The sequence below is a fragment of the Arabidopsis thaliana genome, chromosome 5 (assembly GCF_000001735.4).
Source record: "Arabidopsis thaliana chromosome 5, partial sequence".
In the NCBI taxonomy this organism is placed as follows: domain Eukaryota; kingdom Viridiplantae; phylum Streptophyta; class Magnoliopsida; order Brassicales; family Brassicaceae; genus Arabidopsis; species Arabidopsis thaliana.
The window spans coordinates 16,079,387-16,092,452 of NC_003076.8; the positions used below are offsets into that span (position 1 = coordinate 16,079,387).

The following is a 13,066-nucleotide window of genomic DNA, read 5'->3' on the forward strand; positions in this document are numbered from 1 at the left end:
CTTTCTGTTTCAGAGTGAAGAGAAAACACGAAGACAAACTTTGGCGGCTTTGTGAAAAAGATGAAGAAAGTGAGAAGGAAACTGTGTGAATTAGAGATATATTTTGATCACTAGGGTTTGAAAAAATATTTATCACTCTCGCTGATCGGTGAAAAAACGCGTAAAGATATGTGTGTGTGCGCTTTTTTAGATTCGATTTCCATATATTTGCATAGATTTTGCGTTTAGAGCCGTTAAGGGTTGTTGATAAAATGGAAATATAAGAGAAGGTTTCCTAACTGGCAATATCAGTCGTCTTACATTAATTAAAAATCCTTAACTTGAAATAGTACAAGAAAGAAAAACATACAAAATTACCATATGTACAATGTAGTGTAGCTATACGTAAACATCAATGGGGACCATCTCTTAACAGATTCCACTTGCATCAGTCACAGCTTAATGAGGCTTCTTCTTCTATGGTGTGTGAAGGCAACAAAGGGGACTGCTCAGTACCAGCCACAGTTTTGATTGAATCCTCTCTTGCTTTTCCCCAAATCACAGTGTAGAATCCTAAGCTCAAAATCAATGATCCAATGACACTACACACAATATATATGCCGGATAATTAGTACTGTCTCGAAAGAAATATTTAGAAACTATATATGGCGGCTAAGTGTGACTTGTGACGAATTAAAACCAGAAACCATATAACTCTCAATGTAATTCCATGGATAGATACATGGCACTAAAGCTGAATGTTATGGCACCTAGATATTAGATAATATGTTGTGTGTGATATTTATGAAGATTGTGAAAGATAAAGTACCTCCCAAGGTAAAGTGCATCGCCGAGGAACATAACACCCATAGCGACCGCAATGACAATAGACAACGGCTTGAACAAGGATATGTAGACTGGACCCTTAAGATGCAGACCCCAAGTGTGTATAACTGAGCCAAATGATGAAACTAAGCCTCCCTGAAACAGAGTGTTAGTTTCTGAGCTTAAAATATAATCATTACTTGAAGCAACATATTAGGATTGATTCTCACCGAGTACATGACTGAAGCAAGGGAGACACCCGGTTTAAGTATAAAAGAATTCAAGTCTTTTTCCGCAAATAGACATACTGGTGCCGAGATAAGCGTAGCGCATAAGTTATACAAGAATACTACAGTTATTTCTTCAGGGTATAACTCCATGACCCGAGTCTGAAATCATATAGAGCTACCACATTTAGCAAGAGTTATATAAGTGTCACCAACATATCCAATGTCCTTTTTCATACCTGAAGAATATACCAGACTGAAACAAGCAAATACTGTGTAGCGAGCAAAAGACCTCCGATTATCCAACTCGAATCAAATGAAGTCAAATGCTGGTAAAGCGAAATGGTAGGTGATGGAGGTGTAAGAGATGCATCAGTTAGAACTTTAGGGCCTTTATAAAGAATAACAACCAAAGCACCAGATATAGATACTATCGTGCCAATGATTTTGGCCTGAGTCGCGGAGCTCCTTAAGACTATTTGTTCCATTCTTTTGAGTCACACAAGGAAGCAGTAACAACAAGAGTTAAATGTTCAGCTGATAGAAACAAACACCCCTCTAGTTTACCCATATTTCTCTCTGTCTCTTAGAACAACATGTGGGCACAACATTTTTTATGCAACCACAAGGTTGTACTTGTACTAGTGGCTGTGACAAAAGCAAAAGGCTTAAAACTTTGAACGGTTAAATAAGTGTGGAACTACCGCATTGTTAACTAAATTATCTATATACTATCCCAGAACGGAAACGAAAGAAAAAGAGGTGGAACCTGAAGATAACGGCGAGCGTAAATGTGAAAGCTGGTGTCAGATTGCTGATAGCAGAGGCAAGAGTTGGTGAACTATATTCTATACCTTTACAACCAACTATCAGAGACATGAACCTGTTTCCCAAAAGTTAGCAAACTAGAAAAGAAAAACAGGTAAATGAGGCTAAATCTGGTAGTATAAGGAGTATATCATTACCCAACAAGCGCAAGTAAGAAAATATTGAAGAAGACAGGGGTCTTGGCAGAAGGTAATCGTTTTGACCTGCACATAAACTATGTTCACATTCTTGAAATTTTTATACTGGTCAAGAGTACTTGAAGAGATCAGTACCTTCCAAAAATGAGGGAAAGTGGAAGAAGAACAAGTGTAGCAACAACATAGGTATAGAAGACAAAGACATAGAAGCTCAATCCTCGCAATGTCGCAGCCTTGAACAGTGTATTAGATCCAACCGTAACACACTCCACCGCGACCATTGCAGTGAACGGCACAACATCTCTGCAAAAGTAACTCCATGCCACTGTCTCCCCTCCTGCTCCTCTTGTCATAGATCTGATGTCAGACTTTCAAAAATTCTCAGAAGTCAACGTGAGTTTATAAGAAATCATAGTGGTTAATCACCTCACGTTTGCTAATTATTTTATTTAGATAAATTACTCCAACAACTTGACCAATACTTTACATCATTGTCACAACTAATATATACATTGACCAATACTTCACACCAACTTAACCAATACTTTACACCATTGTTACAATTCAACTAAAATACATATCATGAAGGATCCGATCCAGATAATCAGGGATCTTCCAAATCAAGAAACTACGCATCTACAAAGAAAGCTCTATACCTTAGAAAGATAATATTTGGCCATGGAGCTCTACCTCTTTTACTCTTCAAAGAGGGCAGGGATTTATCTACCAGAAACTTATGTAAGGTTGTGAACGCACTGATAAGATAATTAAAAGGACCAAATATTTCTTATAGATTCATAATTCTCATTCATATGTAACATCAAAATAAAACAAGAAAAAAAGAACAGATATCTTATATGTAACTATAGACATATATGGTACACCTCTTTTAGGGATCCATATTTATTAATAAATAGTATAAGGATTTCACTTGCATCAATCCTAGCTTAATGGAAAGGCTCCATCTTCTATGATATGTGTAAGCAGCAAAGGTGACTGCTCAGAACCAGCTACAGTTTTGATTGTATCCTCTCTTGCTTTGCCCCAAATCACAGTGTAGAATCCAATGCACAATATCATTGATCCAATGACACTGCCCAACACAAAATATGCAAAACTTCTATACGTTATTACTGTCTCAAAATGCTTATTGCAGTTTACACAGAGATATACAGTGGAATTGTGGAGACTAAGTGTTTCTCACATGTGAAATAATACAGAAGAAACCATATATGAGAGCTCATGTAGAATAGAATCCAGAAACCATATAACTCTCTAAATGTGATTCCATAGATAGATACATCATACTAAGCATTTCAACTACCAAGAGCTGAGTACTATATTTCTCAGTACAGATAAAATATTCTGAATACGCTGGAAAGTAAGAAGATAAAAGAGATGGTACCTCCCAAGGTGAAGTGCATCGCCGAGGAATATAGCACCCATGGCGACTGCAATCGCAATAGACAATGGCCTGAACAAGGATATGTATACCGGACCCTTCAGATGCAGACCCCATGTGTGGGTAAGCGCGCTGAATAATGAAACGAAGACTCCCTGAAACAAAGTGTTAATTTCTGAGTTTATAAAATCGTCAGTTCTTGAAGCAGATTATAAGATCTGATTCTTCTCACCGAGTATATGATTGCAGCGAGGGAAATGTCTGGTTTAAGCACCCAAGAAGTCAAGTTGCTCTCCGCAAAAAGACATACTGGTACTGAGATTAGTGTTGCAAATAAATTGTAGAAGAAGACTACGGTTATCTCTTCAGGGTAAACCTCCATGACACGAGTCTGAAACCATATACAGCTACAGAATTTAATGTGTAAACCCAAAGTCTTTTTTAGTGAAATTTTCAAGTGTTTGTACCTGAAGAATATACCAGACGGATATAAGAAAATACTGTGAAGCAAGCAAGAGCCCTCCGATTATCCAGCTTGACTCTATTGAGGTCAACTGCTGGTGAAGTGTAACGGTAGGTAATACAGTTGTAAAAGATGCAGAGGCGAGAACTTGTGGGCCTTTATACAGCACAACTACCAGAGCACCAGATATAGATAGTATTGCACCAATGATTTTAGCCTGAGTCGCAGAGCTCCTTAACCTTACTTGCTCCATCCTTAATGAGTCACCCAAAAGAAAAACCAGTTCAAAAAAAAGATTGATAGTAACAAATAGACCACATATCATCATATGCACCAAACTTATCTCATGAAAGAATGAGGGCAAACCATTTCTAACCAACCACTGAGTTGTACTTGTATTAGTGAGTCTTACTCTTATGTGACGACTAAGTACTTTGTAGTTTAAATAAACGTGAGAAGTTTTCCGTATTTACTGGTATCGATTGGCATCGAATGCTACAGCGTATAAACTACTAGTCACTGAACATAAGATGGAAAACCCATGACGTCCAAAAAGGAAAATTTAAATTCATTCTATATACGCAAAAGGCTTGAGATTTTGTATGCTTAGTAAGTGTGGAATTACTCCGTTTTCCACTGTCTAGACTAATTTCCAAAAACAGAAACAGAAGAGAAAGAGGTGGAACCTGAAGATAACAGCGAGTGTGAATGTGAAAGCCGGTGTGAGATTGCTGATAGCAGATGCAAGAGTTGGGGAACTGTATGCAATACCTTTACAACCAGCAATCTGCGACATGAACCTGTTCCACTCAAGTTAAAAAAAGCCAGAAATGCCCATAAATCTAGAAGCAGGAGTACGATGTTATTACCCAACAAGCCCAAGTAAGAAAATCTTGAAGAAAAGAGGAGACTTAGCTGCTGGTAATCTTCTTGACCTGCATATGTACAAAAGTAAGTTCATGTTCTTGAAAAGATTATACCGGGCAAAGAGAGGAGATCAGTACCTTCCAAAGATTACAGAAAGTGGAAGAAGGAGAAGTGTTGAAACAATATAAGAGTAGAAGACAAAGACATAGAAGCTCAATCCTCTTAAAGTAGCAGCCTTAAACAGCGTGTTTGACCCAACAGTGGCACACTCCACCGCAAACATCGCAGCAAACGGCACAACATCTCTGGTAAAGTACTTCCACGCCACTTTCTCTTCTCCTGCTTCTCTCATGACAGATTCTGATATCAAGATCCTCAGAAACTCTCTCTTGAAAATTAAAGTGAATTTCAGAATCAATCAATCATGTTGTTTTTTTGGTTGTTCACTACACCACGTCTGGGAATTTGGTCATTGTTTAACACAAAACCAAGACTTTATCAATGACGACAATGTGGAAAAAATCAGCCTCTCCTTAATTATAAAATATCCCAACTTGACCCAAAACTTCACATCACAAGGATCCATATTCTAATACTCCACGAGACCAAAGACAAGGACCTTTAGCCATAGACTCTAATACCTTCATCAACCCCAATCATCCAATTGGAGAAATTTTCCAACTTGCATTTGAACATATCTCCTCCAATGATAAAACTTGTAGCTTTGCTTTAGTGTTGATGAATCAGCTCCAACATCAGAATCCACCAAAGATCAAAAGGAACCTAAAACTCAATCAATCGTAATAACTTAAGACAAATTCCAAGAGCAGTGTCATCAGTGACCTACAATTCCCCCAACAACAGAAGATAAAGCAACTAAATCACAGTAACTAGTTTAAAGAATCGCACCAATTATCAGTCGTACGCGGCGGAGAAGCTCATGGGGGACATTTCTCCGTGACCTTTCCGGTGACTTCTCGTTCGATGTTGCCGGCGAATTTACGACCGTCAAAAGAATTGATCAACGGTTAGATTTTGAGACGCTCGTTGACAGTTACACGCTTCCCAATTGTAGTAGAGTTTGATCCGTACTAAACCGAAAAAAAAAACTAAACCAAACCATTTCAACCGATATTTATCTATAAACCAAGTGGTCGAATTAAAATCGATATAATCGGAAACGAAACCATAACTAAAACGCTGGTTATCTGATTTTCGTTCTATTAATTCAAATTAAAAACGAAAACCAAGATAACCGAAACCGAAACTAAACCGGAATGTCCACTATAGCTAGAGCTGGTCACGCTCCTAACAGTAGATTTGATTAGGATAAGACAATTGGGCTTGATGGTCCGGCCCAGTACGGATCTAATAATAAGTCCAAAAACATAGGAAACCGTCATTTTTTTTTGTCTGTGGAGTTGACCATCTGACATCAATGCACGTGGGCCCAAATCTAAAAACCGCTAATTTATTTTCATTTTCATATTTCAAAGCTTTTTACTTTTTTAATTTCACTAATGTTGTTGTTTTCCAACTTTTGCCTCGCACTTCGAAATTTTACAAAATCACTTTGCTATTTTCTTCGAGTTTTCTACTTCCACCATTAAAGCTCAAGAAAAGGAAAGGTTATAGCGAAATAGATAGAGATAGAAGAGAGAGAAAGGACGAAGAAAGAGAGTTCCTTTAACTCTCTCTTCTTCCTCTGCAAATCTGACATATTGAACCAAACCAAAAAAAGCCCTCTTTGATTAGGGTTTTGTGTCAAGATTCTGGAGAGAGCTTTTAGGTGAGTTTTGTGTATCTCTGATGTTGATGTTATTGAAATTGGAACTCTTCTCCACTTAACTTGGAGTTGTTTTGTTTTTTGATTGAGCTTTTGAGATCTTGAAAATTGAGATCTTGGAGTTGTTTGTTTCTAAGTGACCTAAATCTTACAAGATGTCTTGGGTTCGATTCACAATTGAGCAAAAAGATGGGAACTTTGCGTACCCACCACCGTTTTACAAAGACCCAATTCTTTCTCCGCCGTCTCCTCCACCACCGTCGTCCGGTAACAGAATCAGTCCGGCGGTTTTGTTTGTAATTGTGATTCTAGCTGTCTTGTTCTTCATTTCTGGGCTTCTTCATTTGCTCGTCAGGTTTCTTATTAAGCATCCTTCTGCTACTGCTTCTTCAAGGTCTAATAGATTCCCAGAGATCTCAACTAGTGATGCTCTTCAAAGACAGCTTCAACAGCTTTTTCATTTGAATGATTCTGGTCTTGATCAAGCTTTTATCGATGCTTTACCTGTTTTTCACTACAAGGAGATTGTTGGTAGTGCTGGTGGTGGTGGTGGTAATGGTGCTGCTCAAGAGCCGTTTGATTGCGCGGTTTGTCTCTGTGAGTTCTCTGAGAAAGATAAGCTGAGGTTGTTGCCAATGTGTAGCCATGCTTTTCATTTGAACTGTATTGATACTTGGCTTCAGTCAAATTCGACTTGTCCTCTTTGTCGTGGTACTCTCTTTTCCCCTGGTTTCTCAATGGAGAACCCGATGTTTGATTTCGATGATATAAGAGAAGACGAAGAGGGTGTGACCGAGAATGGAAGTCAGAAAACTATGGAGATTCAAGAAATCGTTGTGGAGAAAGGTGTTTTACCGGTTAGATTGGGGAAATTTAAGAGGCTTGACAATGTTGGTAATGGCCAAGGTCAGGATGTTGTTGCCGGAGGAGAGACTAGTAGTAGTAATTTGGATGCAAGGAGATGTTTCTCAATGGGTTCGTATCAGTATATACTCGGTAACTCGGAACTTAAAGTCCCGTTTGCCAACGACAGACTGCCGCGTTTGAAACCTCAGGACAAAGAATCTGAGCAGACAGGGAATTCATCATCAGAAGACAATAAAAAGATCAATACTGTGGCTAAAGGAGAGAGCTTTTCGGTTTCGAAGATTTGGTTGTGGCCTAAGAAAGATAAGTTCTCTTCAGATGCTCAAAGAAGGTTGCCTTCTTCATCACTTAACGTTGATGATCTTCCGAAACTTCCATGGATGGAAGAACATAAGAAGCTGGAGAACGACGGAAGGTAGTATCTTTTGCTCATTTTTCAACCAAAATCATCGATACTTAGGGTTGTTACTGATCATATTTTGGGGGGTTCGTAATCATATGTTGTACCATATTGTTCAAAAGGGTTTAATTCTTGATAAGAACTTCAGTTGGATTATGCTTGTTAATCATATGAGATCAAATTTAATTATGCATGCTCAACAAAAATGGATTCCAAAAGACTGATGCTTTAGCTTTATTTTCATTATCTTTGTCTCTTTTTTCTTCACTTTGGGGTCACTGGTTCTCTTTATTTTCTTCTTTTCCATATACTTTCCTTTACTCTCTCAACAAATTCACTGTTAACTTTATAAATATAAATGTATTTGTTATATACATGCTGGTTCCTGCTGGTCATCAACTAATGCATTATAGTATGGTTTACTTTTTTATTTTTATAACTTGTCTAGAATTTTTAACTGATATACTCAAGTCTGGATCCAGAAAACAAATGGGAACTTTTGACTTGTGTTCAAACACAATCTTGAATCTTCTCTTTGGTTTAGGTTAGGGGTTTTTGGCTCTTTGTGCTATAAACCAAAACAAAAATGAAATCTTCTATAAACCAATTACATTTAGGACTTTAATTTCAAAAGTCTTTGGCTCTAATGGTTTATGTTGGTTGTTGTAGGGTCAATATGTTTTTCTGACACTGATATAAAACCATTATATACCCACTCGATCTTGATTTGATTGCACATAAACAAATAAAGAAAAAGATAATCCAGAATAAACAAATGATGAATTAGAACTCTCTAGTTCCCTTGCACTGTTGCACATATATCTCTTAAAGTATATGATAAGTATAATAATATATAGTTATATTGTTATATTAATAAGATTATTTATTAAATAATCTTACTATTTATAAGATTATTTAATATATATATATATATATATATATATATGAGAATTCAAATTAAATATTTTCATTTGTAAGACCACCCTCTAGCTTATGGAAACATATATCATACCATGACAATTTGGCTCCGAGCCAAAACACAAAAAGAGCTGCAAAGACTATTAATCCTTCTAATAACCTGTTTTGGAAGGAAAAAAGCACTAGTCCAAAACTACAGTCTAATTATTGTTGTAAATTTGACCACAATAAGTGTAATGCGTTAAAATGTAAAATCTTCAAAATCTATGTCAGTGTGAATTAATTAATTTCTGTACTTTTGAAAATAAACGTAAATCTTGTTATAGAAATCTACGCAAAAAATAAAGAATTTGACCTCAGGATACTAAAAACAGTAAAACGTATGCAATTAAGACTAAACCGGGATTGCATTGATAAACCGATATAAAAATTTGAAATAACCATCCGGTTTATTTTCCGTGGCCAGCAAGTCCCATGAATTTTGTTTGATGGTCAAACAAATCCCATGATATCGCTCGTAGATTTTGCATGTGTTTGTTGTGAATTGTACTGTTGGTGGCAAATCTCGTAATTATATAGAACTTTAAGACCCTATCAGTAATCTCAAAAACTAAATTCTGACGTGGCGTGTAACAACAACTAATACGGACGTAACGGAAAACTTTGAACACACGACCACTCTGAAAAATTCAGAATCTTTTTAATTATTAGAAAAATAATAAAATAAATTAAAAACGACTAATTAATTTACGATTTCATGCTTATCCTTACGATTCAAACAAAATTTATCTTAAAACCAAATTGAATATCATTAGTTTTTTTTCTTCGGGTATATTGTTTTTTAAATATATTATGCGTTATCAAAATTAGGAACGTTCCAAAATTAGACATTGTACCTTCTTTTTTTCAACAGACGTTAAATTGGTATTCTTTTTTTTTGCAAAATCAGATATTATAATCCGACCTTAATTATAGCAGTTTAAGATAATATTTGGTCAAAACAAATAAATTTACTAGTCTTTAGATAATTAATAGTTGGATAATCTTTGGTCAAAACAAATTAAAACGACTAATTATTTTCAGTTTTTACTCAGATTTCATGTTTATCCATACAATTCAAACAATATTGATCTTAAAATTCTATCAAAGTGATAATATAAATTCTTGACATACGATAATTAAGTTTCCAAGTCAAAGATTTAATACTATCATTAATAGTTTTTTCTTTCTCCGCGTATAAAATTGTTTTAAAGTGATGGAACTATTTTAAAAATTATTATGCTTTATCAAAATTAGACATTAATGCACATTCCTTTTTTTTCTTGTCAACAGAAATTAACTTTTTATCCTTTTCTTGCGGAAGAAAATCAGATATTATACCCTAAGATAATCTGGTCAAAATAAATAAATTTGGTAGTGTTTGGATAATACCAAAAATAGAAAAGATAATGATAATTTCCAAAAAATGTTTAAAATAACAAAAATAATAATAAAAGAGAATCATAAGTTGATAACAAAAAAGTATTACGAAATAATTAATACATTATGATAATTCCCCAAGTTTAGGAGAATATTGACTCCTTGACTCAAACGTCTCTCTTATCTTAATCTCTAAAATCTCTCTTATCTCTCTCTCTCTATATATACACACACATAATACCCAAACGCTCTCAATTAGGTTTTCTTCTACACTTGTTCTTCTTCATTTGCTCTCTTCTTCATCAATCTCTCTCTTTTTGTAAACGGCGATTTTAAAATGGTTGATGCAAAACAAGTTCGTTTCATCATCGGAGTTATCGGTATAACAATCTCTTCCTTTCCCTCATCGTTCTGATTCACGTCGTAGTTGCATTGTTGATCTGAATCCGAAGCGTTTTTTTGTTATCGATCGCTTATGTTTTATCTACATTTGGTGTAGCAGATGCGAAACTGATTTTAGCTTCATTGATCACGATTCTAATGGCAGCTTTATGATTTGATCTGATTCCTAAGCTTTTTTCATGGTAGATTAATCGATGATCATATCGCTCATGCTTTTCGTGTGTGTTTAAGCTTGATTTTAATGGTGGATGCTTTTTTGGTTTGGAATTTGGCTATAGCTTTTGATCTGTGTTTATGTGATTAATTAGTGAAAATTCTCATGTGATTAACAAAATTTATCTCTCGGTTTAATGCAGGAAATGTTATCTCCTTTGGTCTCTTTGCCGCACCAGCGTAAGATTCTCTAATCCTCTTTATTTGCCTCACTAAATCATATAATTATGATTTATGGATTTACATATTCGAGATCAAACCTAATCTATATGCTAATAATAGATGCTTGAGAGTCAATATATACATAATGATTAGTGGTTAATTTCTAGGATTATTGTAGATGAGAATTTTGATAATGTGTGTGATGTGTGGTTGTTAATCTATAGGATTATTGTAGATGTGATTTATAGCAATTTGATTATGTTTTGTGTTAGTTATAACTATGAGTTTGGTGATATACAATTATAGGAAGACTTTCTGGAGGATCTTCAAGAAGAAATCAGTGGAAGAGTTTTCGTATGTGCCGTACGTAGCAACGGTGATGAATTGTATGTTGTGGGTGTTTTACGGTCTCCCTGTGGTTCACAAAGACAGTATTCTAGTTTCAACCATTAATGGTGTTGGGTTAGTTATCGAACTTTTCTACGTTGGTGTCTACTTGATGTACTGTGGTCACAAGAAGAACCATCGAGTAAGTAATTATATTCTTTATCAATCATTGATTTGGTTTGGTTTCTAATTGTATTATTTGGTGATGTTTGATTTGGTTGTTTTCTATACGTGCAGAGGAACATTTTGGGATTCTTAGCTCTTGAAGTTATTTTGGTGGTGGCTATCATTCTTATTACGCTCTTTGCGCTTAAGGGTGATTTTGTTAAGCAAACATTTGTTGGTGTGATTTGCGATGTCTTCAACATTGCTATGTATGGAGCTCCTTCATTGGCCATTGTAAGTCTCTCTGATCCTTAACGAGCTAAAATCATTTTACTTTGTGCCTTTTTTTTGTTTCTAATTGATTGATTGATACTGTTGTTGTTGTTGTTAATTAACAGATTAAAGTGGTAAAAACAAAGAGTGTTGAATACATGCCATTCTTGTTGTCTTTGGTCTGTTTCGTTAATGCTGGAATTTGGACTACTTACTCGCTCATCTTCAAGATCGATTACTACGTCCTCGTAAGTTCTCTTCTCTGTATAAAACAAAACCTATTAAAATATTTCATAAAACTTTGATTATGGTTTTGATTTTAACTGTGTGATTATTTTTAAATTTACAGGCAAGTAATGGGATTGGAACCTTTTTGGCACTTTCTCAGTTGATAGTGTACTTCATGTACTATAAGTCAACTCCAAAGGAGAAGACGGTGAAGCCATCAGAAGTTGAGATTTCTGCTACGGAGAGGGTTTAGGAGAATTGTGCTTTGGATTCTATCTTCTTACGTACATTTTACATACACAATTTGTGTGTATGTTTAGGCTTTTGGGTTTTTATGTTTGGTAGAATTTTCCAATCGTTTAGTTTCTGGATTTTGAGGATTCGTCTTGGTTCATTTTCTTAATACATTTTTTATGGTGTGAAACGCTTTGACGGAAATCATCAAGTTTTGGATTTATTCTATTTATGTTTTAGATACATTCTGTTTCTTTGTTCTTATGTTCTTATGTGTGGTGGACCTAGTCAATGCTTTTTCATAACTCAGTTATAGATATATTAATAATTTATTATATAGAGAATTGAAATAGGTTACACAAACGGCAAAGATTCTGTGGCAGTAATTTAATGATAAATTATTACTCTTCAAATAAATAAATTTTTTGGTTGTATCATCTACTTAGAAGTTGACCAATTCATGTAAATTATAAGATTGACTCTAGATCAAATTAGCTAGCTTTTGAACCAAACAAACAACAAATGTATGAAGGAATTCAAAAAATTCGTCCAATGATAATTGTTATGTAGGCTCAATACGTAGTTTCTCTATTGCAATAATTTTTCCACGTATGCTACACACAAAGTTTTACATTAATTAAAAGATTTTAGATCTATACAAAACAACTATTTCAGCAACACAAAAAGTTTTACATCTCACATCCAAATTTTTTTAAATTTTATTAATTTGTGGTATTACACTATCATAGTAGACTAGTCATAGATATATAAATACAATTCTTAAAAGAAATGTGTGGAAAGAACACCAAGTTCAAAACAAGGAAAATTTCATGGCTTTTGGCTCATGACAATTCAACGATACGTGTGCTTATAGTGAGAAGTGATTAATGGCAGCGAATTCATGAAAATAAAAATACAAAACTTCTTCATGAAGGGATTGTTCA

At 35.1% G+C, this 13,066-nt stretch overlaps 4 protein-coding genes across 7 annotated transcripts; 2 read left to right on the top strand and 2 right to left on the bottom strand.

The window, feature by feature from the left end:
• Positions 1 to 261: 261 nt before the first annotated feature.
• On the bottom strand, positions 262 to 2,507 carry UMAMIT37 (nodulin MtN21 /EamA-like transporter family protein). The gene is made up of 7 exons (NM_123387.3): positions 2,132 to 2,507; positions 1,997 to 2,062; positions 1,801 to 1,914; positions 1,271 to 1,520; positions 1,035 to 1,193; positions 809 to 960; positions 262 to 581 (listed from the first exon to the last, which is right to left on the bottom strand). Exons 1-7 carry the CDS (start codon positions 2,347 to 2,349, stop codon positions 428 to 430), a joined length of 1,113 nt encoding a protein of 370 aa, NP_198839.1. The 5' UTR covers positions 2,350 to 2,507; the 3' UTR covers positions 262 to 427.
• A 94-nt stretch (positions 2,508 to 2,601) lies between these two features.
• On the bottom strand, positions 2,602 to 5,827 carry UMAMIT40 (nodulin MtN21 /EamA-like transporter family protein). 3 transcript variants are annotated; one of them, NM_001344317.1, is made up of 8 exons: positions 5,638 to 5,827; positions 4,866 to 5,511; positions 4,731 to 4,796; positions 4,548 to 4,661; positions 3,866 to 4,115; positions 3,631 to 3,789; positions 3,402 to 3,553; positions 2,602 to 3,089 (listed from the first exon to the last, which is right to left on the bottom strand). In NM_001344317.1, exons 2-8 carry the CDS (start codon positions 5,078 to 5,080, stop codon positions 2,939 to 2,941), a joined length of 1,107 nt encoding a protein of 368 aa, NP_001318710.1. In that variant the 5' UTR covers positions 5,081 to 5,511; positions 5,638 to 5,827; the 3' UTR covers positions 2,602 to 2,938. The 3 variants fall into 3 exon arrangements, with proteins under 3 accessions (NP_001318710.1, NP_198840.2, NP_001190441.1); NM_001203512.2 differs by lacking the exon at positions 5,638 to 5,827 and having other exon boundaries at positions 2,739 to 3,089; positions 4,866 to 5,067; positions 5,370 to 5,571; NM_123388.5 differs by having other exon boundaries at positions 4,866 to 5,827.
• Positions 5,828 to 6,248: 421 nt separating this feature from the next.
• On the top strand, positions 6,249 to 8,157 carry AT5G40250 (RING/U-box superfamily protein). The gene has a single exon (NM_123389.4). It carries the CDS (start codon positions 6,670 to 6,672, stop codon positions 7,798 to 7,800), a length of 1,131 nt encoding a protein of 376 aa, NP_198841.1. The 5' UTR covers positions 6,249 to 6,669; the 3' UTR covers positions 7,801 to 8,157.
• A 2,134-nt stretch (positions 8,158 to 10,291) lies between these two features.
• Positions 10,292 to 12,411, top strand: SWEET8 (Nodulin MtN3 family protein). Of its 2 annotated transcripts, none has more exons than NM_123390.3 (6): positions 10,292 to 10,498; positions 10,877 to 10,913; positions 11,202 to 11,424; positions 11,520 to 11,681; positions 11,786 to 11,908; positions 12,010 to 12,411. In NM_123390.3, exons 1-6 carry the CDS (start codon positions 10,456 to 10,458, stop codon positions 12,139 to 12,141), a joined length of 720 nt encoding a protein of 239 aa, NP_568579.1. In that variant the 5' UTR covers positions 10,292 to 10,455; the 3' UTR covers positions 12,142 to 12,411. The 2 variants fall into 2 exon arrangements, with proteins under 2 accessions (NP_568579.1, NP_001031986.1); NM_001036909.1 differs by having other exon boundaries at positions 10,371 to 10,498; positions 11,786 to 11,912; positions 12,015 to 12,360.
• The last annotated feature ends 655 nt before the right edge of the window (positions 12,412 to 13,066 follow it).